General features: G+C 40.1%; 1 protein-coding gene across 15 annotated transcripts in view; it reads left to right on the top strand.

Annotated features, from left to right (window-relative positions):
• ccser1 (coiled-coil serine-rich protein 1) overlaps positions 1–24418 on the top strand; it is a 118502-nt gene that overhangs the window by 29413 nt on the left and 64671 nt on the right. For all 15 annotated transcript variants that reach the window (XR_009787780.1, XM_061767895.1, XM_061767896.1 and 12 more), the window contains 3 exons: positions 6784–6958; positions 14208–14285; positions 21196–21273. Coding sequence is in view for 14 of the 15 variants with exons in the window: in XM_061767895.1 (XP_061623879.1) it covers positions 6784–6958; positions 14208–14285; positions 21196–21273 (331 nt within the window). In the remaining variant the exon portion in view is untranslated. The remainder of the gene's footprint in view (positions 1–6783; positions 6959–14207; positions 14286–21195; positions 21274–24418) is intronic.

Below are 24418 nucleotides of genomic sequence, written 5' to 3'. Positions count from 1 at the left end.
TTGATAAGTCTTGTTCCAAGTAACTGTAAACAATTCAGATTTTTTGTTTTTTTTATCCCAACAATGGTGACATTACAGAATGGACCAAGAATGCACTATAACCTTGACAGATGAACTTAATTTAACCTTTCAAATTTTGAATGCACGTCTGACCAATGTTTCAGTACTTTTTACCCAACTTACTGTTCTCCCACAAGTAGTTGAACGGCAAAATTCACATCAGGTGTTTGATCCATGAATTTCCACTTCTATGCCTTTCTGTGACTCTTCCAGTCTATGTATCTCTGTTACAATCTTCTGACGACCTCTGTAACACTTTAAACTCAATGGCCATTTTCCTGCCGAGAACATCATGTTGGTGAGTTACGGTTGGTCATTTGTTGTTGACTTGTGTCGTCTGGGTCTCATGAGGTAAAAATGTCAAAAGCATGAAGACGAATGTTTACAATACCAATTGTAACCTTTCCTCTCAAGAATGGTGTTTCCCCCACTGTTTTTTTTACAGTTATAGAAAATATTGCCACAGCAATTAGTAAATCTTTTGGCATAAAATGAAGAATACAAATTTACCTGGTATGCATTATATTATATTTTGCCAGTCGCAAAAAGAAGACCACATTTGGGAAGATCAGTTGGCTGAGCTGCCCCCCTGCGGAGAATGTGGTATCGTTGCGCAAGTAAAAGTAAAGATTCAACAAACACCTAATAATAATACAATCATATAAAAATAATATACAATATTATGTTATACTACTCAATAAGTGGCATAAAAATATAATAATAATAAAACATTTCAATAAAAAAGATGAAATGACTTAAATAAATAAATGCAAATAAATTAATGTAAAATGTAAACTCAAACACCAAATAAAAAATATGAATGAATTAGGAAATAAGGTGGGTAACTTAAATCAGAACCAGTAACAACTTCATTTGAGCAATGAATTTTACGTGGCTTACTAAAAAAAACATTCCAAAGGCTTCTCAACATTTAAGTCCACAGGATCATATGAATGCGAACCACACCAAAAAAAAAAAAAAAGCGAAAAACCAAACAAATGTCCACTTTTGTTCCTGACCAAACAAGCGGACCAAAGGACTTTCCTTGTGTGAGTCCATCCTAAGTCTAAAGACATTATCTGATCACATGGAGCATTTTGTTCTGGTAGACTACTGGTCTGTGCTTCACGGGTTGGCAAGCAACATTATAAAAGCCTCTGTGGAAAATCTTCATCTAAATGTGAATTTTGCAATCTAAGGCCAGTCTAATGGTGTTTAAGAAGATCCTTGGTGTATTGCTGTTCATGAAGCTTCTAATTTACATGCTGATTTGATATAAATGCTCAGTACAAGGAGACTAATTAGTATAGAGTCATTTTTTGAATGGGAACTTGTGGTCCCGATTTTGTATGAGTAAGTGCAATGGATATAAAAAGTCTTCACACTTCTCTTCAAATGCCAGATTTTTTTGTTTCAAAAATGTTTCCGCCATGAGTGACCTATAACCTGTACATATCACATTAATGGTGGAAAAATAAAATGTTTTACCTTGGGCTCATTTTATATATGAGAAGTGTGTGGCATTTGAAAAGGGGTGTGTAGACTTTTTATATCCACTGTACGTCCTTTGCATTACTTTACAAGTGTTCTGCTGCAAAGATAAAATACATTTTTTTCTGATTACTGAAAACATTCAAAAGGATTATGTTTAAAGTACCAAGATATCACTAGCTAATGCTGTTCTCCATTTTTTCCCCCCTGTGTCTTTATTTTATTTTCTTGATCAAATTGTGCCCTACAGTTAGTTGTCTCTAAAATTAACTGAATGAATTTCAACTTCATCCATTCACATTCAAAGGAACATATTTCCTTTGGAGGCTACGCACTTAGTTGTGATGAATTAGTCACAACTTTTGCCTTTATGAAGACAAGCGTAAACCTGGAAACTGACGTCTGCACAGACAACGCGTCATCTCGCCACAAGGTGAGACATTTTGACACATTTTCTTCTGGCGTAGTCTGTACTTTTTGCAGTTTTCTTTCCTGACTAAGAAAAGGGGGAGTCTGTGGGACACAGGATGACGATCCACTCGACACCGCCAACTGGCACAGGCAAAATCTATTCTCCAGATAATTAGTGCACTTAACTTCAGTCTGTAGGACGCTGCCTTGTATCAAGTGCAATGAACAACTACATAGTTTCTCAAAGACACGCGTCAGTCGACAGCCTCCTTAATGCAGTCAGAATAGGTGGAAATTGTTGACCACTTTCAAGAGGTCCATAGACCAACTGAAGCTGTAAGTGCAAATACTGTACTTGTCCATGAGATTTTGTCCAATTGCTACCGAATTTCAACCACGTATACTAGACGGATGGCTGATGCTAAATTGACATTTGAGATTTCATCATTGCACGTGAACACAACCTGACTATTCCGATTGAAGCGTTTCCGTGACTTTTGAGCGGTTTGAGAAAAGCAGTTTCCACCCCCCCATGTGAAACTCAATTAAATTCCTTTCAATTTCAGCCTGTTTATTCCGATTGAGGTGTTTTCATGGGGCATTTGGTTTGGGATTCTGACCTGATTCTAATTGGAATACAGTACAAGGCTCCATGAAAACCCGGCTAGTGTGAGGATTATCACAATTATTTAATGGGAACATTTTGATCATTATATAAAACACTACAACCAGGAAGTTGCAGACAAAATCACGCCAATTGATAAAACAAAATAATCCCCTGTAAGTAGTAATAAATCAACTTAACCTCAGTCACAACGCAGGATTAATCACTTGTGGTTGTTTTATGATTAAGCCAAATTCCATGATCGCGTGCCACTTTCTATCACTATCACGCTCCTGCCTGTCGTTTGGATAAAAATCTAAATTACATACCATGCCTTTTCATCCTGGCAGGTGCTCAGGTTCACCGCTTGTGAACAGGAAATTATGCACCCACTCAGAAAAAAAACAAACAAAAAAACCTGAGGATCAGAAGGACTATTTATCTCTAGTAGCTGTCAGAAAGAATGTGGGGTGTGAATATTCAAATGATGTGGATCTAACTCCAGAGCAAAGCCTGCCGACACGTTGCTGCTGGGCAGATGAATATGTTGATATTTGTCCACTTTGTTTTCAGAAAATTGAGAACTTTGTATGATTTCAATGTTTTTCAACCAGAGATCCAGCAAAATTTGCACATCAAAGCCACACAAGTTTTACCACAGTTGACATTTTTGGTTAAGAATTTCAGTTTTGTGATACAATAGCCTCTTTGACTCTTAATTCTTTCAAAATTGGCACATCAGAGCTGTAACAGAAGATCCGGAATGTATCCGCCTTTGCCTTATATACAGAACCAAAGTACTAGTGATCGTGTGTGCTTTCACACAGCGACCCTGTGCCCTACAATTGGGTAATTACATGCGTCAGTATCTTGTGTAAAACTGAACACTCCTCTCCTGACACTGCACAATATCCTTCAACACCGCACTGTTTGGCCTCTGTTCCAGCTCTGATACTACCTCCCAATGTGGATAATCGCTTGGTCAACTTAAACAAATAAAAATAAAAATAATAAGCGGCTTCTACAGGTGGCGCAAAAGGGGCTTCCTCCCATGTTCCAAAAATAATAAAATAAACAGTCTAAATTGTCCAGCGGTATGAATGTGAGTATGAATGTTTGCTTGTCCCTGCGATTGACTGGCATAGGTAACCCTATGGAAGACAAACGAGAGAGAAAATGATTGGATGATGGACTTGGCCACTTATTTAACTACGTCGCTGTACTGTGCAAATGACTTTGACGTGGGAAATGGGCTACAGTGATGACATAGGAACAGGACAATTTGTCTTGTCCCGAAAAAAAAATGTATTGGTTTTCAATTCCCAAAAGTTACGTTTGTCATTGTATTGTGACTCTTGTAATTGGACCTAGTTCTAATTAATACAGTTAGGATTTCATACACTGGAGCAACTCATCTTAAAACATTTCCCTATTCCGTCTCATCTTGTTTTACAGTCTTTTTGCTCAAGAGGTGAGTAAATAACGTCTTCCTTTATTCTCCGAGCTCCTGTGTGATGTTTGAGCTTCTGGCGTAGCCCGCTTACTTGCATCTCATTGACCTCATTGGTCAAAGCCCGTGACCACAGGTGAAGGCTGGGATGTAAATGGACTGCTAAACTGAGCGCCACTCACCTTCTCGTCTCGTCTTCACCTCAGTGGCTGATGCTGTGTAGATCTGTTTCATGCTTGTGAGATGTTGGCAGCCAAAGTGTCAATACTCAAGATATTTTTCAAAACATAAATTGTCCATATCCCTACTGAACATTGCAAGCTTTGTTTGTAGCAAAGCAAACTTCCAGTGTGCATCGTTTTAATCCTTTCAGAAAACATGGAGGGCTAATGTGGGATGTAGGCTAATTTATAAGCCCCAAAATATATTTGTGTGTTTTAAACTGTGTAAAAGTTACTGCCAATGAGGCTTCCACACATCCCCTGCATCGGTTTAGCAATTAATCCATCAATTATTAGGGTCATCGTACACCCTGGACTGGTCGCCAGTTTTTTTGTTTGTTTTTTTGTTTAAACTAGCAGGGCGGCGACAAGTATCCCCGACCTTACTCCGTCACCCCTATAATACAATACAGCAACAACAGAAATTACTTGGTTGTTTAGTTTCACCTTTTGATGGGTGGGCAGCAACTCCAGAGACCCAACTATTTGTGTTCAAGACATTAAAAATTTTGTTTTCCATAGTATGTTCCTTTTAAGAGTTAGAAATGTAAACATGTTGGTGCTTTTTCCAAGACCGAATATAGTTCTGTAAGAGGCAAGCAGAAGAGACTACTGCATGGTTGTTAGCCCAGCCGCATGACACTCATTTTAGACCCTCTACCTTTTTGTGTCTTGAAGTCCAGTGTTCGTCATTAGACTTGCTGCCTGGAGCATTGGCTGACGTTCAGTCATTGTCGCAGATGCTCCTGATGAGTTTAATGGTGGCGTAAAAATGCCCGTCGCCTCAGGTGCCACATGCAGATGAACAGCCTGCGTTTTGACGGGTACAAGCGAGCGATGACTAAATGTGCGCAATGAAGGCCCGGGTAATTGTTTGAGGAAACGTATGATATATGCATACGCATGTCGGATAATTGTTTTTCCCCGTTATGCAGGAAAATTGAATGGTGGTACGTGAATTCATTCCTATCTGTGTCTCTGTGTCAAAATGTCCTCTACTGTTACTATTTAGACAAGGCTGTCTTTATATTGCGAACTGACAAATGCCGCTGATAAATTACCTCAATGTCATTTAATTTACTTGACGCTGCATGTCGTCATTCTTCCCCTTGCCACGCATTTACTCAACATTTTGTCAGCTTCTGCGTACAAGTGGGTGCTCTTTTTGCACCGTTGTTTATCACCTGCCCAGGTGCGTTTTAGTATGAGCCGCCGATGGTCCGGTAGTAAACCATCGCCAGCGGTATAATAATGAAAAGTAATAAAAGGCAGATAATTGGCTTTTTTTCCACCCTCGATGAAAGCTGATCACTTCTGTTGAGAAATGGACGGCGAGAGAGAGAGAGAGAGAGAGAGAAAAGGCAGGGTGTACAGGCAAGGGACAACGGTAAGGTGTGGAAAAGACAAAAGGCGAACACTGTTTAGAGGAGCGTGGAAAAAGGTGGAAGAAGTAGGACATTTATTGTGGTGACAAAAGGAAAATAAAATGACCGTGTGAAGCGAGAGAAACATCAATCACACACACATGCCCTGATTGGACTCTTCCTGTGTATGATTACACTGAAGAGTTTCCGGAACATCAAAATCGTCTAGTGCATATATTATAAGTCAGTCCCAAAGTGTTTTGTTGTCACCAAGTGACACGCACAATTCTATAGTGTCTCTTCCAACAATATTTCATCCCCCCCCCCCCACTGAACTGGAAAGTGTAATAAAGCATCTTTAAAAATTTATTACGGTGACCCTTTCGAAGAACGACGACTGGACGTGACTGGGACTGATGCTCTCTTGTGCTCTCCGAAAAGCACCAGTAATAGACTGACAGCTGGACTTTAAGAATTCCGTAAGAAAAATTGAGGCATAATTGGATTTTCTTCACTCTCCTTAAACTGGGTACATGCATACTGATTTTTAACATCTTATCCATTTTTTTTTTTAACATCTTATCCATTTTTTTTTTTAAATGTGAGAGACCCCAAACGAAAAAAACAAGGGTTTGATATACATTTAAATTTGTTTCAAACTCTTCTTATCTTACATTATTCTTCAAAATAAATTACTTGCAAATGATTTTATTTTGAAAGAAAATGCACACACACACACACACATGGGGTGAAGACTCTCCAAAACTTCAACAACCCAGGCTGAACTTCTCCCCCCGACATACCAAGCTTGTCTCTCAGTTCAGATCCATCACATCAACATACTCCCTTGACATCAGTTTCCTTTTTAGATGGTCTTGTGGCATCCTAGGGAGTTTCAGAAAGAGCACAAAATCTGCAAATGGGTGAATTTTTAGCTGTGGAACCTCACAATCCACATTAAAAAAACATGACTAGGTGAATTTGTGAATTAGGAATTTACAACGGTATAAAGTTTATCAACTGACACTTACTATTCCTGCAAATCTGAATAAATGCTGGATCTTCTGTAAAGACTTTGTGTGAAAGAGGCTAGTCATTGTCGATCCTTTCTGATATCAGTGCACACCTAAATCTTACATCCTCATATTTATGTTTGTGTTTTTTTTTTTTTTCTCCTCCCAGGGAGCTTCGACGTCCGACCAGCCTGCTGCCTGCTGAGTGCAGCTCTGCTCTGCTTCTGGGCAGGGAAGAAGACCCCTTGCCCCCTGGAGTGGAGACCCTCCCCCTGCGACTGATGCAGCAGGACTGCACCGCTGTCAAGACCCTACTTTTGAGGCTCAGGCGCACCCTGCAGGAGGTGGGATATGCTTACTCGCTCACTGATATTCAAATGCATACACAGGTGTTAACCGGGAGGTACTGTATATTAGGACAAATTGCTGAAGACCACAAGCTAAAAACGTGTGGTGAGTCTCCTTGTACCACACTGACAATGGTCTTTTCAGGTTGTAAAAAAACGGAAGTTGTTTAAAGTTGCAAGGCTTTGGGCTAAGGATATATGTAATGATTACATCTGGACACATTCAACCCCCGTTTTTTTTTTTTTTTTTTTTTTTTTTTGTAAGTAGCTTCATTTCAGCTCCATTAAAGCACCCCCGAAGTGGACACTACATACACACACTCACTCTCTCTCTCTTTTTCTTTATCCCCTTTTGTAATTTAATTAGTTTTGAGATTAAGCTCAAGATGTTTTCTCGCATGCACTGCATGCACGCAACCACGCATGCACACACACGCTTTGATTAAACGGCCCCCGTTTCCCTTTTCTCTTAAATTCCATTTGCAAGCATCGAAGCGCAGGTTTTCCCTTTTGGCCCTTGCAGAATCAGCATTTATAAACCATTTATATCTCTGTGATTCACTGCAAATATCATCAAAGGTGAATTCATTGGTTCCAGGCTCAAATTATCGTAACACTTTTAACTATACAGGTACATGTTTTTCATTCATTTTCATTTTAATAACTGTCCATGTATGCTTAAAACGTCTTTTATAAGGACTTTCCAAAATGAAGGGCTTATTCAGGACACTTTTCCCCTAAATTCACCAAGGCCTTATAAATTACACTTTATGCTCTGATGTACCAGTCAAATGGTCCTTAAAATGCCGCAAGCGACATCAGTGTTAGTGTCTGGAAAATTTTGTGAAGCATTTTACAAATAATTTATCTCCAATGAACAATACAAATTTGTTAGACTTATTTGAAATATTACATTGAGTGCTTGGTTGGATTGGAACATGCTATCACTAAGCTACACTAACCCAATAGGGTCATAAATTCTAGACAATATTTGGATGAAAATGCACTTCTACGCTAGAACTGTAAAACAATCAAGTGAAAAACACTAACGGAAACAGTAATCACGGCGGTCATTGAGTGTGGTGCCGCACAAACTAGTTTATTTCATTGCGCTCCATTTGTAACCTTAAAACCTCATATGTCGGGACCATCAAAAAACCAAGGACAGCATGTATATGTTACAATGTTACAAAATTTAAGGTTAACCTGAAGGTAGGGTTGTGCTCACATGGCCACTCCTAGTGGTCATATTTACCGAAAAGTGTTAAAGGTTAAATGTGAATTTGTCAAACCTGCAGACACTACATTAATTGACCACTACTGTATAAATAGACCAATACTGTATAATAAAATAAACTCGTGTACTCATCGGTTGTAAAATGAAGACCCTTTCCCAAGTTGTGCCAAGTTCCATTTGTTCTATGGTTATTACACACAAAAAAGCAGTATCGTGTAAATGCTTAGCTGGGATACGTCATGCATGATGATGGTTTTGAGGCATTAATTTTTTTTTGTGCGACCTTAAAAGTTCCACATTATTTTGTCCGTGAAAAACATTTACATAACAAAGAGCTAGGAGACGGCGCAGGTTTCCGCCAAGAGCTCTGAGCACATCCATTAGCACTGTGTCATCCAAACGGGTGAATGACCTTTTACTGAATTTAGCCTTTATAAACATGCTCGCAAACGCACAGAAAAATCGATATGAAAGTCTGAGCCGTGACGTCACCGCACGTCGGAACTATTAGCGCCTTTAAAGTAAGATCAAAGGACCTATGTGCGAATTAGGGTCCAACCAATGTTTACTCCCTGGACTTCTGTAAGAGACATTATGAATTGGTAAGGAGGAGAGATGAAGGGAAGAGCAAAATATAGAGAAAATGAAATATATACAGTATATATTACCTTGCAAATTTGCATAGCGGGCAGCACCTGCTGTTGTAGTGGTTCAAAGGTCGGACTCACAGTCGAGAGGTTCTGGGTTTGAATCTCGTTTGCATATTCTCTCCGTGCTTGCATGGGCCAAATTCCAAAAGCGTACAGGTTAGGTCCCTTAACGACTCTATAAATAGTCCATAGTTTCCAATGTAAGTGTGAATGCTTGTCTATATGTGCCCTGTGACTGGCTGGCAACCAGTCCGGAGTGTACACCTGTTAGTTGGGATATGTTTCAGCTCCTAATGAAGACAAGCGCTTTAGAAAATGGATTACTGGATGTACATTTGCTGAACCGGGGGACACGCCTACCGCATTTTTGTTTGTCCATCCATCCATTTTCTACCGCTTATCCGAGGTCGGGTCGCAGGGGGCAGTAGCTTTAGCAGGGATGCCCAGACTTCCCTCTCCCCAGCCACCTCATCCAGCTCTTTCGGGGGGATCCCGAGGCGTTCCCAGGCCAGCCGAAAGACGTAGTCTCTCCAGTGTGTCTCCTCTTGTCTGTTTGTTTGCGTTTTAAACCTGAGACCCCGCACATGAAGAGGAAAAAACTCTTGTGCTCTTACTGTGCTTATAGTGGTGTGGTGTACTCGAGATGACCATGTAATGATTTTTCCACCAACAGTCATGAGCCACTGTCTTGACTTGCGATTGTGAATATCGAAACGAAAATGTAAGCTTGTCGGCAGCAGCGATTTTACAACCACACTTAACATAACCCACACCATAGGATAATATGGTAAATGGACTGCACTTATATAGCGCTTTAGCTAGCATATCACAGTGCCCAAAGTGCTTTTCAAAGCCTCACATTCGCCCATTCACACACCAGTAGGCGGCTGCTACCGCCATGCAAGGCGCCTACCACTGGGAGCAAATTAGGGTTTTGTGTCTTGCCCAAGGAAACTTTGACATGCAGACAGTCAGAGCTGGGAGTCGAACCGGTGACCCTTTGTTCACTGGACAACCCGATCTACCAACTATATGTGTGTACCCCACTTTAGCTTCCATTGTGCTTCTGTGTGACTTGGCATGTTTGCATCATCTCCATTTTATCTGCTTGACCTTTTCTCGCTGCTCACCCAGCAGTTTTCCTCTTGTTTAGTGTAAGCGGTGCCATTTGTTCGTTCGAAAACAAAAAGCAGGTTACATCAGTCTCAAAACAAAAACAGCGGGAGGTAGCCTACTACAAAAACAGCTGAGGCTCCACCGTCATAGCAAACGGCGTAATCCAATCTTATACTAGCCTTGTATTTACTTTGAGTAAAGATGCACTGTCCTGTACTTCCTGCCAAATATTATGATGGGAAAACCCTTCTTACATATGTAATGCGCACGCATAACTTTCTATCCATTATGTCTATATGCAATAAATGTTCGTGGTGATCCCTTCCTAATTTGTTATTCTAATTAAGTATGATCAGTATTATTATTAATAATAATGCTTGCTTGTTCTTTAATGTAGTGTATTATTGTTTAGTTTTAACACTGCAGTTTTATGCAAGTATTTTTCACCTCCCATATGACCCTTGGCAAATTAGCCGTCTTGCACAATGTACGGAAAGCTAGTGAGGTCATGTGCCCAGATGACACGTTGACTCCTGGTGCACGATTATAAAAAAAATAAAATAGGACACAACAAAAGCTGCAAAGGGGGAATAAACACACATAAGCTCGATTAACATTAACATTATTACAACTATTTATAGGATTAAGGGACTAACTGCCTTAAAACGGCATTTTAAGAACTATGCAACGGCGCTAGGCACGCTGGGAAATCCTCTGACAGCAAGCCGCCACTATGACGTCAGCAAAGAGGCCAATTACGTCATCGTAAATATATGGCAGCTTTATTGTGTTTGAACTTTTTATTTTAATTGTCTTGCACCAGGAGTGAACGTGTTATTTGGGCGCATGACCTCTCTAGGTTTCTGTACGTTGTGCAAGCCGGCTACTGTGGCAATGGTCGCGTGCGAGATGGAAAATACCTCCATAAAAGCAGCAGTGTTAAAACTAAACACTAGGGTGTGCCACAGTAATACATACATTACTAAAGAACTAGTAAACCTTAGTATTAATAATAATAAATATGATGTAAACTTATAAATTACAAGATTTAAAAGTAATTGATGGCTCTTCTAAAACACATAGCTACTCGCATTTCACTGCGAAGGAATTTTCTAACTTCTGTATAATGCGCACAATTGACTTGAAGATTTTTTTGGGGGAAAAAAATGTGCATTATACACGAAATTACGGTTGTCTGCACAGTGGCGTAAGAACACATTGTCACACTGTTGAAGAAGGCATGCTTAGTTACTGCCATTCATCATATTTACTGAAATTGTAGCATAAGTTAGTGACTACACCGTGTTCCCATTCACGTACAAATTTGAGTTATTTTGTCAACGGCATAGGAATTAATTCCGTTGTAAAATTGGTCAATGTTGGCAATATCACCTATCTGTGTTTTTTTATCTGTGTAAACCTATCCTCAGCTAAATCATCTGAAAGCCATGTATTTTTCAGGGTAATGTAATTACAGTGTATACAATTGCTTGGGGATCATAGTTTTAAACTATTAAAACATTTTAGGCGGGTCGGCTATTGCTGGCGGTTTCTCGCTCTTCACAACAGGACTCTATATTATTATTTATTTCATATAGTTTGGGAAACCCTGTGTTAGAATGAGTATACAGTACAAGACTTAAATACCAGGTAATAAACTTTCTATTACATCCAATCGAATTATATACACTGTAGTTGTCAAACGGACTCCATATATTGTCTACCAGCAGTTTATTGAGTTACGTGGCCAAAGGAACACATTGAAAATGTCATTATCCATGTGCTCTATATTACAAAGTGACATTTGTCACTGTCAGCGGTGGATTTGAGCATAACAGCTATGCACACACTGCCAACAATGACCAAATGTCTTAAATGTCTCAGGAGTCAAACCAAAGCAGGGCACCAGTGATGGCAAAGAGGGAAAGTGTGATGACAACCATGGAACAGGAAATGGAATAGGGAGTGTATTGTTGCTTGGTGCCCTATGAGCAATAATAAAAGGAGTTATTAATTACATACGAACGATGTCACTCTCGGTTTAGTGGCTCACTTGCCTGACTTCCGTGCAGACAGCGTGGGTTCAATTCCCACACAGGTGTGAGTGTGACTATTTGTCTTTGTATGTGTGCCCTATGATTGACCTGTCTCCCTTTTGCCCAAAGTCAGCTGGGATAGGCTCCTGCTTCCTGTGACACTGGACAGAATAAGTGGCATAGGAAATGAATGGATGCATTGCCCATGTTAATTTTATTAATACCATCTGCTTAATACATATTGGATAATGATTACTGTGGAAGCTTGCCAGCAAATAGTTACCACTGTGCGTTACATATGGCTTGGGTAGTATTACCTTATTTAGACAGTAGTTAACTTCCTTTTTTCAAATTCTTATGTACGGGTGTTAATGTTACTTTTAATATATCGCCTGTGATACATATTTTATGGCAGTGATATTTCTAATGGGAAAAATTGTTTTGAAATGAGTGGAACTTGGTACTAATTCAGTGTCAAGAAACTGATTTATGAAACTATTAGATTTGATTTGGCAAATGTGGTATTTGTACTTTAATGGACATTTCATCCTGAGATTAGCATACCTGTGCATATGAATGTGATTAAAGGGGCTTGGCAGACAACCAAACCCACTTTTACTTTTTAAGACCATTCATCATCTTTTGACATGTTGCCTCTGGCTAGTGCACGTCATTAAATTTTGAGCTCCCAGGCAGCCCCCCCCCCCCCCCCCCTCCTCCATACTCCACTTCTCCCCCAATCGCAAAATCTGAAAGGCTTTTTACTTGAACCATATGTAAGGATAGACGTGCTATGAAGCCCATGGGACACAAGTGACCGTACATAGAATGTGTTTATTTTCTGAAAGGCCGAAAAGATAAGACTGCGAGAGTGTGCCTGTCTTCCTCCATGAGGTCGGCATTGATCACCAGTGGCACATTTAAGGCTGCAAAGCACCTGGAATTCCTGGCTGTTATTGCTTTTTAAAAGGTCAGCATATCTAATAAACCACCAAGTTTACGCTGTTCCGAGAGCTGACATGTCTCACAGGTACATTAAAGTGTAAAACCGGAGAAAAAAAGTTTAAAATATGCCTGAAATTTTAGACTTTTCACCTTTTCCCGGTTGTTTAACACAAAAAAAGCTCCCTGGCTGGAAAGTGAAAGTGAGTCACCTAGGAAACCTTTTTGTTTCTCAAGCAAATTTTTGGGTCAGGCAGGTACTTTTGGTATTTCAAAGTGGACAGAATGATGAATATAGTGGTTGAGCAGATCTGCCTCACAGTCCTTGAATTTTTGCTCTGAACGTCCTGTGTGGGGTTTGCATGTTCTCCCCATGCTTGTGTGGGTTTTCTCCAGGTATTACGGCTTCCTCCCACATTCCCAAAACATGCATGTTAGGTTAATTTGAAGTATCATCAGTTCATCTAAATTCTCTCATTACATCTATACAGTTGAAACCAGAAGTTTACACACACTATAGAAAAAGAAACGTATGCTTTTTTCCCCCCTCACTGTCAGAATACATGAAACCAGACTAAACGTTTCCTGTTTTAGGTGCACTAAAACAGAAAAACAGTCTGATTTCATGCCAGACAATGAGGGGAAAAAAACACATTTGTGTTTTTATATAGCCTATATAAACTTGTCCGCATCTCGTCCGAGCGCGACAGGAAATTGATGGATAGATTTACTTCAAAGCCATGTTCCAAAGGAGTTCATTTTGGTCTGTCACGGTTTGGATCAGTAAAGCAACAATTCGCCTTGCGATCAATAAATCCACAGCCGTGTATCTACCCTTCAAAAGGAAAATGGAACACCGGGTGGTTGTTAGTAATCGATGAAGTGATTGCAAAGAATTCTGTCAGTTGTGCAGAATGCGTTGCCGATTAATCAGGTCTTGAAGCAACTGAGTGTATTACTTGGCTGGAACCAACAGAGTTGGAGTTAAGTCAACTAGTTTGCTGTCTAAAAAGGGAGAACACTACATGTCTATGGGACATTGAGGTCCATCCACGCAGGCCTATGCTTTGGCATTGTAGCATGGAAACGGTTCAGAACATCTAGACAAGAGTGTTATACTATGCCATTAAAATGTTTCTTGAGCGTTAATTTTCCTCATAGCTGATCAAGGAAATATAGTCCAAGGCTCAAGAAAATTTAGAAATGTATATAGTAGTGAGCTGAACTAAACCATGTGCACTTACTATGTTCATCTTATTTTACAGAGTACAGAGACAAGTCCTGCCAGCAGTCTTCAGTCTCTACCCATTAGCCCCTGCAGTGAAAAGGCCCTTCCATTGAAGGTAACTCCAATGCTAAGCGAGCATCTATTGCAGCAATCCACATAGCCATCCAAGTGTAAAAACTCACAGTACCTCTGTAGCTAGAGTATTAAAATAACATCCTACTTCCAAAGATGGGAAAAATGTACGATTAAAAGAAAAAAAGCTTCGATTTGCGCTGCACGTTTTGCTTTTTCCCCCCAAGATAAACCACACTAGCTCCTGATGAAATCAAAAGACAAATGAAGAATTGACAAATGATTAAGGTGCGAAAAGCAGGGTAGCAAGGCTCATGACCTAATGCGAATGGGCCAAATATTGAGAGCTTTTGATCTGGCCTGCCATGCAAAAAAAACAAAAAACAAAACCTCAGAAGAACTTTTCTCAAAGGCCCTAAACCATGTCACCACAAAATGTTCATTTATTGTATTTTTATCGCAAATTGTATCAAATGGGGTGACTGTGGATCAGCTGGACTAAAATAAAACACCCCTACAATTACCACTTCGTTTCAGTTTTACAGAGCAATTGCACGTGTGTGCCCTCTTTATTGACCCGCATGGATGATCAGTGGCAGGAATTTAGGCTGCGACACAGCTTGAGGGCAGAAGCTCACGTGCAAACAGTTCACATGGAGGCAAGGTACGTAAGGCAGGAGGCTAAAAAAAAAAACCCCCCAAAAAAAGTCACTGTTGGAGATGCGCAATGAGGGCTAATCTATTTTGGCACTGAAATATGACATTGAACTTTAATAAGGGCCACAAACAAGACAACATATACTGTAGTGTAGTCATACATTTGAATAAAATTGGTCCACCTGGTTTATTTTTCCTTAGCCAAGTTTCAGAAGTTTCCCTGTGGCATAGAAATCTTACTGGCCTTGAAAATAACTTTTAATAGGAGCATATTCTTTGTATTTTCTTTGTCCATATTCAACATTTTTCTTGTTTTTATTGTCATTGTCAAGATCACTCACTTTGTCATAGAAATAGTCAACAAATCTGTGCCTCTGGTTATGACCAATAATTAACTGGTGATGCTATAATGTGAATTTATTTTAGTTTGTTTTGTTGTTGTTCTTTACATGTTACTTTCACAGGTTCTAAATAAAGAATTCAATCAATCAATCAAATCAATCAATGATCTATAAGTAGACCCTCGAGCAACTACAAAGCTGGCTAATCTCACTTCACTCGTGAATCATATCACGGCCATAGACTACCGGTACATGCTGTCTGAGAACATTATTGATCCGAAATTGGACTAGAATAGAATAGCTTTACTGTCATTGTAACATGTAGAATGACACTTAGATTGCCTATGCAGCAATGCAAAATAAAGTATATAAAGGTTAAACTAAACAATCGTAGACAACATTCAGTGTATACTGAACACAAACGACACAAAACCATACCAACGTCTGTTGTGAAATCAAGCCAATTTGTAAAATGGGGGCGATTCAATTCCAGATGATTTTTAAAAACCTGGGCAGACACTTTTCATGTCTTAAGAAAATCTGAAAAAGCATGCACCTGGCCGTTTTTACATTACAAATTTATCGACATGTTGCAAACGTTTGACTCGAGAAATAAAGTAACAAAACCCCCAAACAACTTTCTTTTTTTAATAATGTCATTGTCACTTGTTTTTTTCTATAAGCGAAGGATTAAAAAAACATATATATTCAAATCTGAAAGCAGGTTTTTTTTATTTTAAGGCCATATTGCCCGACCCTAGGTAACAGTAATAACCGGTACGTACAGTGTTTGGCTTTACCGCTGCCATTCTTGTTCCCATTGGATGACTATCGACATCATAGACCTGGATGGACAAATGTTAGCCATTAATATAGCGCGCCCAAAATATACTGCATGCATCCAGGGACCAATTGAGGGAGCATCATAAACTGTGTGAATAGTTGTCGGTCATTCATTTTATGGATTGAGCGTGAGTTGGTGCGATTAATTAGCGTGAAACGCAGAGAGCAGGACATAGTTTTAAACAACCCAAACAAATGGAAGAGATCGTAGAGTAAAGTTTGAGGAGGATCGCAGCATAAGAGGATGGCTCAGCGGAGGGGTGAGAAGAGGAGAATTTGTCCTGGCACTCTAGAAAATGTCTATGTAGGAGTAAAAATAATCTCAGCGAGCCACCTGAGAGGCTGCAGTGTCACACAACGCCCTAGTTTAGTTTTTTTTTTTTTGTCCTAGTTCCGGCGTTTTAGTGTGTTAAAGAGCGGCCGTTCATCATGTGTATTCAGACGCGCGTTCTAGGACAGCGCAGGCAAGGTAAATGACATTTGTGTACATTCAGCTCTCGTTTCAAGGCACACAGGGGAAGTTATTTTTATAGAGAGGCATTCATCACCATGTCACTTGCTGCAAAATGTGAAATGAGTAATATATAATATAGAAATGCCTCCTCCCTATTGAAGACACAGATGAGGCATGTTTCATAAGTACACCTATGTCATAATGGCATAAAGGTATGTATGCACACAGTTGTACCGTGACATACAAGTTTAATTCTTTCTGTGACCACGCTCGTAACTCAAATCAACTCTCAAATTGAAATGAATGGAAATTCCATTAATCAGTTCCAGGCCCCCCCCCCTCCCCGAAAGAAACCAACATATTAAATTTAATGAGAAAAATAGCAATCAACAGTATTGTATTGTATACAAACATACAATAATAACAAATACAATATAAAAAATAATCCTTCAGTCAAAATCAGTCTGCATGCTTTAAAGTCCCTGAAAAGTGAAAATAAAATGTCTTATAAATTTGAAACACCACAGAGAAGACGGTTGTTAACAAGCCTGCCAAATTTGAATGAATAAAAAAAATAAATCGCCAAATATATAAAATAGGGCCCAAAATTGTGAAGAATGGACCTTCTCCCAGGAGTTGGATGCTGTGGGCGTGTCCGGTGAATGCGCTACGTTCGTACAGCTTGTGCTCAAGTGTTTAATAAACAGTTTTCCCTGAAGTGTCCCTGTTTTGTGGACCTGCACACGGCACAAAACCAAGTGAGGTGGTGACTTATTGGATTACACCAAAGCCTGTCAGCAGACTACCAAGCTAGTGGGCTAGCAAGCTAGCTACTAGCAAACAGAGCAGTGTCGACCCATAACCAGAAAACCCAAATGCTAACTTGGGCTTGGTTTTCGCGACGCCCCAAAAATGCGCTTAACTGAAATGCTGCACAAGAGTTTAACACAATATTGCAACAATTCAGTGCTAAATTAGTAATATTAAGTAATACAAATAATACTAATAATAATACCGGGCACTCAGGCTTCCTCCCACATCCCAAAAACATACATGTTAGGTTCATTGAAGTATTGTTCATAATTGTGAATGGTTTGTTGTCTATATGTTGTCTCCACGGTGTCCCCCCGCCAATCATCCAAGATAAGATGGGATAGAGGACAAGCGCTACAGAAAATGGATAGATGAATAGAAACTTTTATTCTAGCCACATAATAACAACTGTGTGTTAGACAAGAATTTATGGTTTGTTTTTGCTCACTTTTTGCATGCATAATATGAGCTGCTGGAATGGAATGAACCGAGATAATAATGAAATGTGAAAAAGCCTTTTGCATCTCAATTATTCATTACAGCAACTTCTTCAATTATAGACTCAAAAGATGAAGACTGGGGAGTGAAACACACCGAGACTTGTTCTTGTTAATAGAAAACCAACACAATTCAGTAGTTCTGCATTGTTCGACATGTTTTTACTTTGTGATCAAATTCAACGACCAATATCTGACATTGTGCACCTTCATTTTGATTAGCCAGCTATAATCCAAAGTGAAACACCTCGAGTGGTACAATTTTCTGGACAAAATATGCCTCAAAACCTTTTGACCATCATAGAAGACTTCATTCCAAAATATACAACCTCAAACCAGCAGCAAATCGCGTGACGTTGGCACTGTCAGGCGAGCGGGACGCAGGCCCCATCCTCGTTCGTTCAGCGGCTCGTCGCGCTCCTCTCGCCGACTGAGGAACACTGATAGCCGGCCAGCTGAGCACGATGAGCCACTGCCTTCCTGGTTCTTTTTTGTAGCGTGAGTTTGGGATGTTTTTTTTTTATTTTTTATTTTTTTATGTGCAGACATGCGAAGCGGCGGGAGCGGGGGCACACCCTGCTAATAGCATCTAGCTGAAAGAATGCTAACTAATTACTAGCATGAATTTACCAGCGAAGCTTTCCAACAAACTATTTGCTTTCTGTTATGTTTCCGTCAGGTGTCTTCAATCGGCGAGTGGGTTTATTTTAGTTTTATTATACAAGTGTTAACTTCCCGCTTTACTTGACTCTTTGAAAGCCACAAAGGCAACTGGACTTTTCTTATTAGTTGAAGATGTTTCACTGCAAAAAAGGCTTCGTCAGGTCTAAATGTTGCGCGTGACCCACGAGGGTGGTGACAATTGGGTTGTTGCGCGGCTGGTTGGACGACCATCGTGCACACCAACCTCTCATTAACTGGATGACTAACGAATCAACACAGAACAGTAGGAATGTTCAACTATTAACTGAAGCATCACCTGTACACATAATACATGTTTTATAGTGCTGGTTTTGACCCTTAATTTATGATTAGTTTATATTATTTTCCGGGAAAATAGTTTGGACATAACCAGTCATGCAGTGGATTATGGCCAAGGTTCCATTATATTAGCCAATATTTTTAAAAGTCCATCGTAAATTGCAACAAGTCATTAGCCACTAATCGCAGGTAAGTTATTTATGCAGGATCAAGTTATAATATATTCGCACATAAAGTTTCAAGCAAGCGTTAAGTGGCTTAACATATCAAAAGAAACACTGCAGTATGCAGTAATAGCTTGATTTCTAACTGCCAGCGTGTACCTCCAAAAGAATGTGAATAAATGGAATCATTTTTCCTAACCTGAGGAATGTAATTCATCGCCACGGCCTCTTCAGCACGCCGCTGATTGCGAGCATGGAGTGCCTTCAACCGCGGCACAAAATCACATTAAGTGGCTGTACTACGCTGATTCTGATCAGATTTCTTCCCCATTTAGCCCTCAGCTAAGGCTGCTCCAATCACATTATTTTAGCAATATATTCTCATGCTCCACTTTTGCCATTCACTGGAGCACTGAAAAATTATCCTGAATATCACCTGATGGGTGAGTTAAAAAGCATGTTGATGCTTCTTTGTAAGAACCTATGTTGTGTATTGTTTCATAGTTTCATTTAAATAGTCTGATTACAAAGTCAACAAAACATGTTTTTTAAAGGCTTTCCCATTGGCAAAAGCTCACCATATTTTTCACACGTCTTGGTGAAAAATCTTGTTTTGGTCGGTGTTGTGGGCGTGGCCCCCAAATATTAGCTCAATGTCAACACGAGAAATTTTGGCAAAATTTAGCCCCCGAAATGGGAGTTTGCAGTTTTTAGCATAATTTTAATAACTGTGTGTGTGTGTGTGTGTGTGTGGTGTGTGGGGAGGGTGGGGGGGGGGGGGGCGCTAAACGGCTCGTTGGTCACACGCCTTCTGTCTCTGATAGGATATTCTTCCTCAGGTGCAGTAGTTTCTTAAAAAGCACAAAACTGCAATCCACTAGATCAAAGCTGAAGTACACATCTTGTGTGTGGCACATATTAATTTAGTGCTTGTGTATCCCCGAATTGTGATAGAAGAAAAGACGTTCATGCTCTGTGAGGCTGATTAGAGGTGCAATGTTGAAGCTATATCCTTGACTTCCCTGGCTGTCCATTCAGATGGATGACTCCCCATGGATTCCTTAGATTCCATGATGATCGGCCTCAGGCCCTGGAGGTCTTCTCGCGCCCTCCATCTATCCTTTCTTGTCCCCCTTCCTGTGTGTTTTTACTCACTTTTCCCCCATCCATTTTTCTCTTTTGAAGAAATAATGGTTACCTGTCCGCCTGTGGACGTTTCTCAAACTTCTCAAAACATTCTTCCCCCCTTTTATCCCTTCCTTTGTCCCAATCTCACCGTGTGTAGCATTTTTCGCAACCCCCCCCCCCCCCCCCCCCCCCCTGTGAATCTTTTGATTTACGGCTCGCTCAGGTTTCCTCGTCATCTTAAACCTTTCAATAAGCCAGCATGTTGCCTGAGATCCTTTGCCACTTTTTGATAATGCCCTCAACTGATCTCCGAAAGACTAGAAGGTTTCAATTACAGAATTCCTTTCAACGTGTTTTCTGTGAGAAGCTTTATTTTGGCCCTAAACAAAGAGCTCACTGCATTGAATCACCACCCTTACATTCCATACATTATCATGTCTTTCCAATAATTTACACTGTGGTGTAACAATATGCCAAAAACCACGGTTCAGTATGTACTTTGTTTTGATAGGCAGAAGCTGAGCTGCACTGTCTTTGTTTATGGAACAGCTCAAGCACATGACGGCTACATTACTGAGAATGTTCCAGACCAAGAATTGCCTTATAAATAAAGTGAATGTGCCTGGGACATATGTGCATCTTATAAACCAGTGTGCTCAATAAACCAAAATTTAAGTTCAATTTGAGTTTTAACCATCAGTGAGAGGGTCTGTTTTCAAGAGTGATTAGTAATGAATGTTGACTGCAATCTGCCATGAAGGCTTACACGACTGACACCTACTGTCCTATACTTACAGGGTGTGCTGACTGACAAATTGACTCCAGTTTGAAAAGGAAAGCTCTGAACACCGCTGTCCTAGACACATAATATATAAAAAATGAAATGATTTGTCAGTATGCGTTTACCATTCCATTTTGTACCCTAACAGAGGAAGACCTAACCCAGGGGAATCCTTTTCAACTTTTTAACCATGAAAAAAACCAAACGGGACCAAAATATTCGGCTTCATAAGACCGATGACTGCAGTGCTCAGCGACATAATGTGCAACATTGCGTCTTGTTTCTTGTGTTCAGGACTGGAGCAGAGAGGAAGCGTTGCTGCAGCAACTAAAGGAGAAAGACGAACTAATATTCCGACTGCAGAGTGAACTGGTATGAACACGTGTGCACACGCCGCTGACCTGATTAGTATAAATTTCTAATCTTTCATGGAGACAGAACAGCTATCTATCCATCACTTTAGATTTAGATGATCATGGGGGACAGCGCTGTTAAGCAAATGTAATGTATAATTCACATTATTTTCTTACTTGTCAAATAGTGACTATCTTTCTAATGGACCCCATCCCCAATTAGTTGCTGGATACGTCATTCACTTTCTTAATTATCTGTAATCCGGCAGATCTGTGCGTGTTGCACATTTCCTGTGTCAATTTTTATGTTCTGGGGAGACACACGACTGCTTTGTTTCTTGTCGTTTCACTTCATTACGTAATAGCACGTTACAAACAAACAGCGCCACACCATCTGCAGAGCAGCTATCATGTCATGTGTGGCTTCCACTATTAAGAGAAGAGTTTATAATGGATGAACAGCATCAGACTATGAAACATTTAAAAAAGTCTACCAGTGGTACACTTTTCTCAACTTTTCAACTAAATAATTAAATCAACGACAATGTTTTCAATCTGTTTTAATGTGTACGAATCAAGGAATAATTGGCTTTGAAGCGTTGCTCTTGGGAATTTTTAGAGCCCCTTTTTTAAAAATAAAAAAATGTCAGTTATATTTTCTGTTAATGACTCAAAATGTTGTCTTTTCTATTAAAGCTCATTCAAAGCAGTGGGCGCAGTGATTCGAAAGCCCGAAAAAAATAAAGGCAAAATAATTGGCTTTCCATCTATTATACATGGCGTGCTATCAAGTCTTATTATATGATCTTTACAACCGTGATAGTATTCATGTAGACCTGCTGGTGAGTATGGAGCCATTTTTGAAGTTCAATTTTTTAGAAGTATAGAAATTTCCGGAATGTCTCTAAGGGAGTTGTGCAAATGAGTACTCCAGTCCATGTAGTGCAAGGGGTCAAAAACATTTTTGAAACTGACAACTACTTCTTAGATTCTGATTAATGCAAGGCGCTACGAGTTTGATACACACTTCTGAAATTACAGATATTCTCAAATTACCTTTAATTATGTTATTAATAATAATCAACGATATCCATCTTTGTGAAGACACTGGTCATGTTAATGATTTCTCACAATAAGTACCATCAATGATTTAACAAGGTAGGAAACAGATCATAAATATGCAACCCTTTATTTCTATGAATGTCTGCAAGTGTTTACATTTTCAAACAACCACTTCTACAACATTCCTAGGAAACTGTCCGATCATGGGTGAGCTATTTTTAGAACAGGCCCACGGGCCATTAATTTTTTTTCTTAAAATGCAACATTATGGACATGTATTATTCATTTTTTCACATTTTAAAACAGTTCCCAGATTTTAATAACATGCCTAAGAGATGCTTTTGTCAAAATACCCCAAGAGTTATCTTACACTTCACACACCTCATTTCTTGTCTTACTGAAATTAGTCTGTTTTAAGTGGCCGGCGTTGTTACATGCAATTGAGCGACTGGACACAACTGAGCCAATGGCAATACGACCCGGGAGAGTTGGGAAAAGAGAGAGCAATGACAAAAAAAAAGGCTGCACGTGAAGGCTGCACTTGGTTGTTTAATTGCACACTTGATGGGTGGGCAGGCACTCCAGAGACCCAACTCTATTTATACCAGCAATTAAAAAGTCAATTTTCCACAATATGCCCCCTTCAAGTGGTGCTTGCCACATTATTGTTGTCATTGTTTGTCCGTCATTTGTCACCTGCTCTATCGAAGCGGCATAATGCGGACAAGATGCCGGGCCTCAGCAGGATAATGTGCAAGTGTCCTACGTCGGCGGGTAATGAAAGATGCCAGTCACCATCCACTGACTTGAGTCTCATTTGGCATCAGTCTCTGATTTGCTGTCTGGCACGCGTCTCAATCTTGTCTGCGTTCTTGTCATTCAGCTGCCTTTTGAATCGAATGATGTCTCATCTTCTCTTTCTCGTCAAGCTGTACTCACCACTCATATGCGCACCCCCCACCTGTTCCGACATGGAGCTTTTACTTTGGTTACAGGTCGAACAGTGAGTGTGTTAATACTTTAATAACTAACCAAATAATAAATAGCAAAGAACATGATGGACTTGGCTACCGCATTCCCTCGAATAGAGGCAATCCCCCATTTGGTAATCACGTGTGACAAACTCAAACCTTTTACCATCAGAAATTAAAAACGGTAACAAGTGTGACTAAATGAAGCTTCTCCCCTCGCTTCAGCATGGGTGCGTGGCACCAAGATGCCACCAAAAGCTCTTGTTAATGTTTTTTTTTCTCTGCGTTTTCTGGCTTCCCCGCTCCTTCCAAAAATATCGAAGTTAGGTTTATTGAGGACTATAATTTGTCCATGAGTGAGAATGTGATCATGAATACTTGTCGATGTGTGCCCTGCGATTGACCGGTGATCAGTCGTAGGTGTACCCCACAACTCTCCTGAAGTCAGTTGGGATAGGCTCTGGCTCACCCATGACCGTAATGAAGAGCACTATACAAAATGGATACATTGGTCCAAAAAAGGCAGCACGGCGTGTTATAGAGATTAGTTTAGCTCAACCAATAGGCTTTTGACTCATTGATTCTTCAAAACATGCGTACAAATAACGGCCTCCCCACTCATGTACGCCTCCTTCCAACTACAGTTTTAGTAGATTCGCCACACCCTGGTCCTGCTTTTGTGAAATATCTTTACACTCAGTCAGCATCCTGCCTCTGTTGGAGCGCAGATACTGCCTCAGGTGGTGGAAAATTGCCTGCTCGACTTTGACAAATTCTCTGTTTGGAGAACAGCGACAAAGGGGGGGCAGAAAACCTGCATCTTTTCACATATGAATACTCCTACGTATGTCAGGTGTCTTGTAATATCTCTGACTTGCATGTTCCATCTCTTCTCACCGTTTATATTCAGTGTTCCTTCAGAAGCTATATAAAGTATACCCGGCGTACTTGTCAAACCGCGTATCAGGGCTGCATTTCATTTTATTAAATTGACAAGAGGCGTGCATTTCAAGTGAGCCGGTGTGTACCTCGTATGCCGGGTGGCGAGAAAGCGAGTAGGGAAACCTTGCCTGCCGCTGCCAAGTTTAAGTGCGGCTATTTGAAGGAAAGGGCAACTAGTTGCCAAAGCTC

This window comes from Phyllopteryx taeniolatus, chromosome 3, assembly GCF_024500385.1.
Source record: "Phyllopteryx taeniolatus isolate TA_2022b chromosome 3, UOR_Ptae_1.2, whole genome shotgun sequence".
NCBI lineage: Eukaryota > Metazoa > Chordata > Actinopteri > Syngnathiformes > Syngnathidae > Phyllopteryx > Phyllopteryx taeniolatus.
This window is presented reverse-complemented; position numbering and strand designations above follow the sequence as displayed.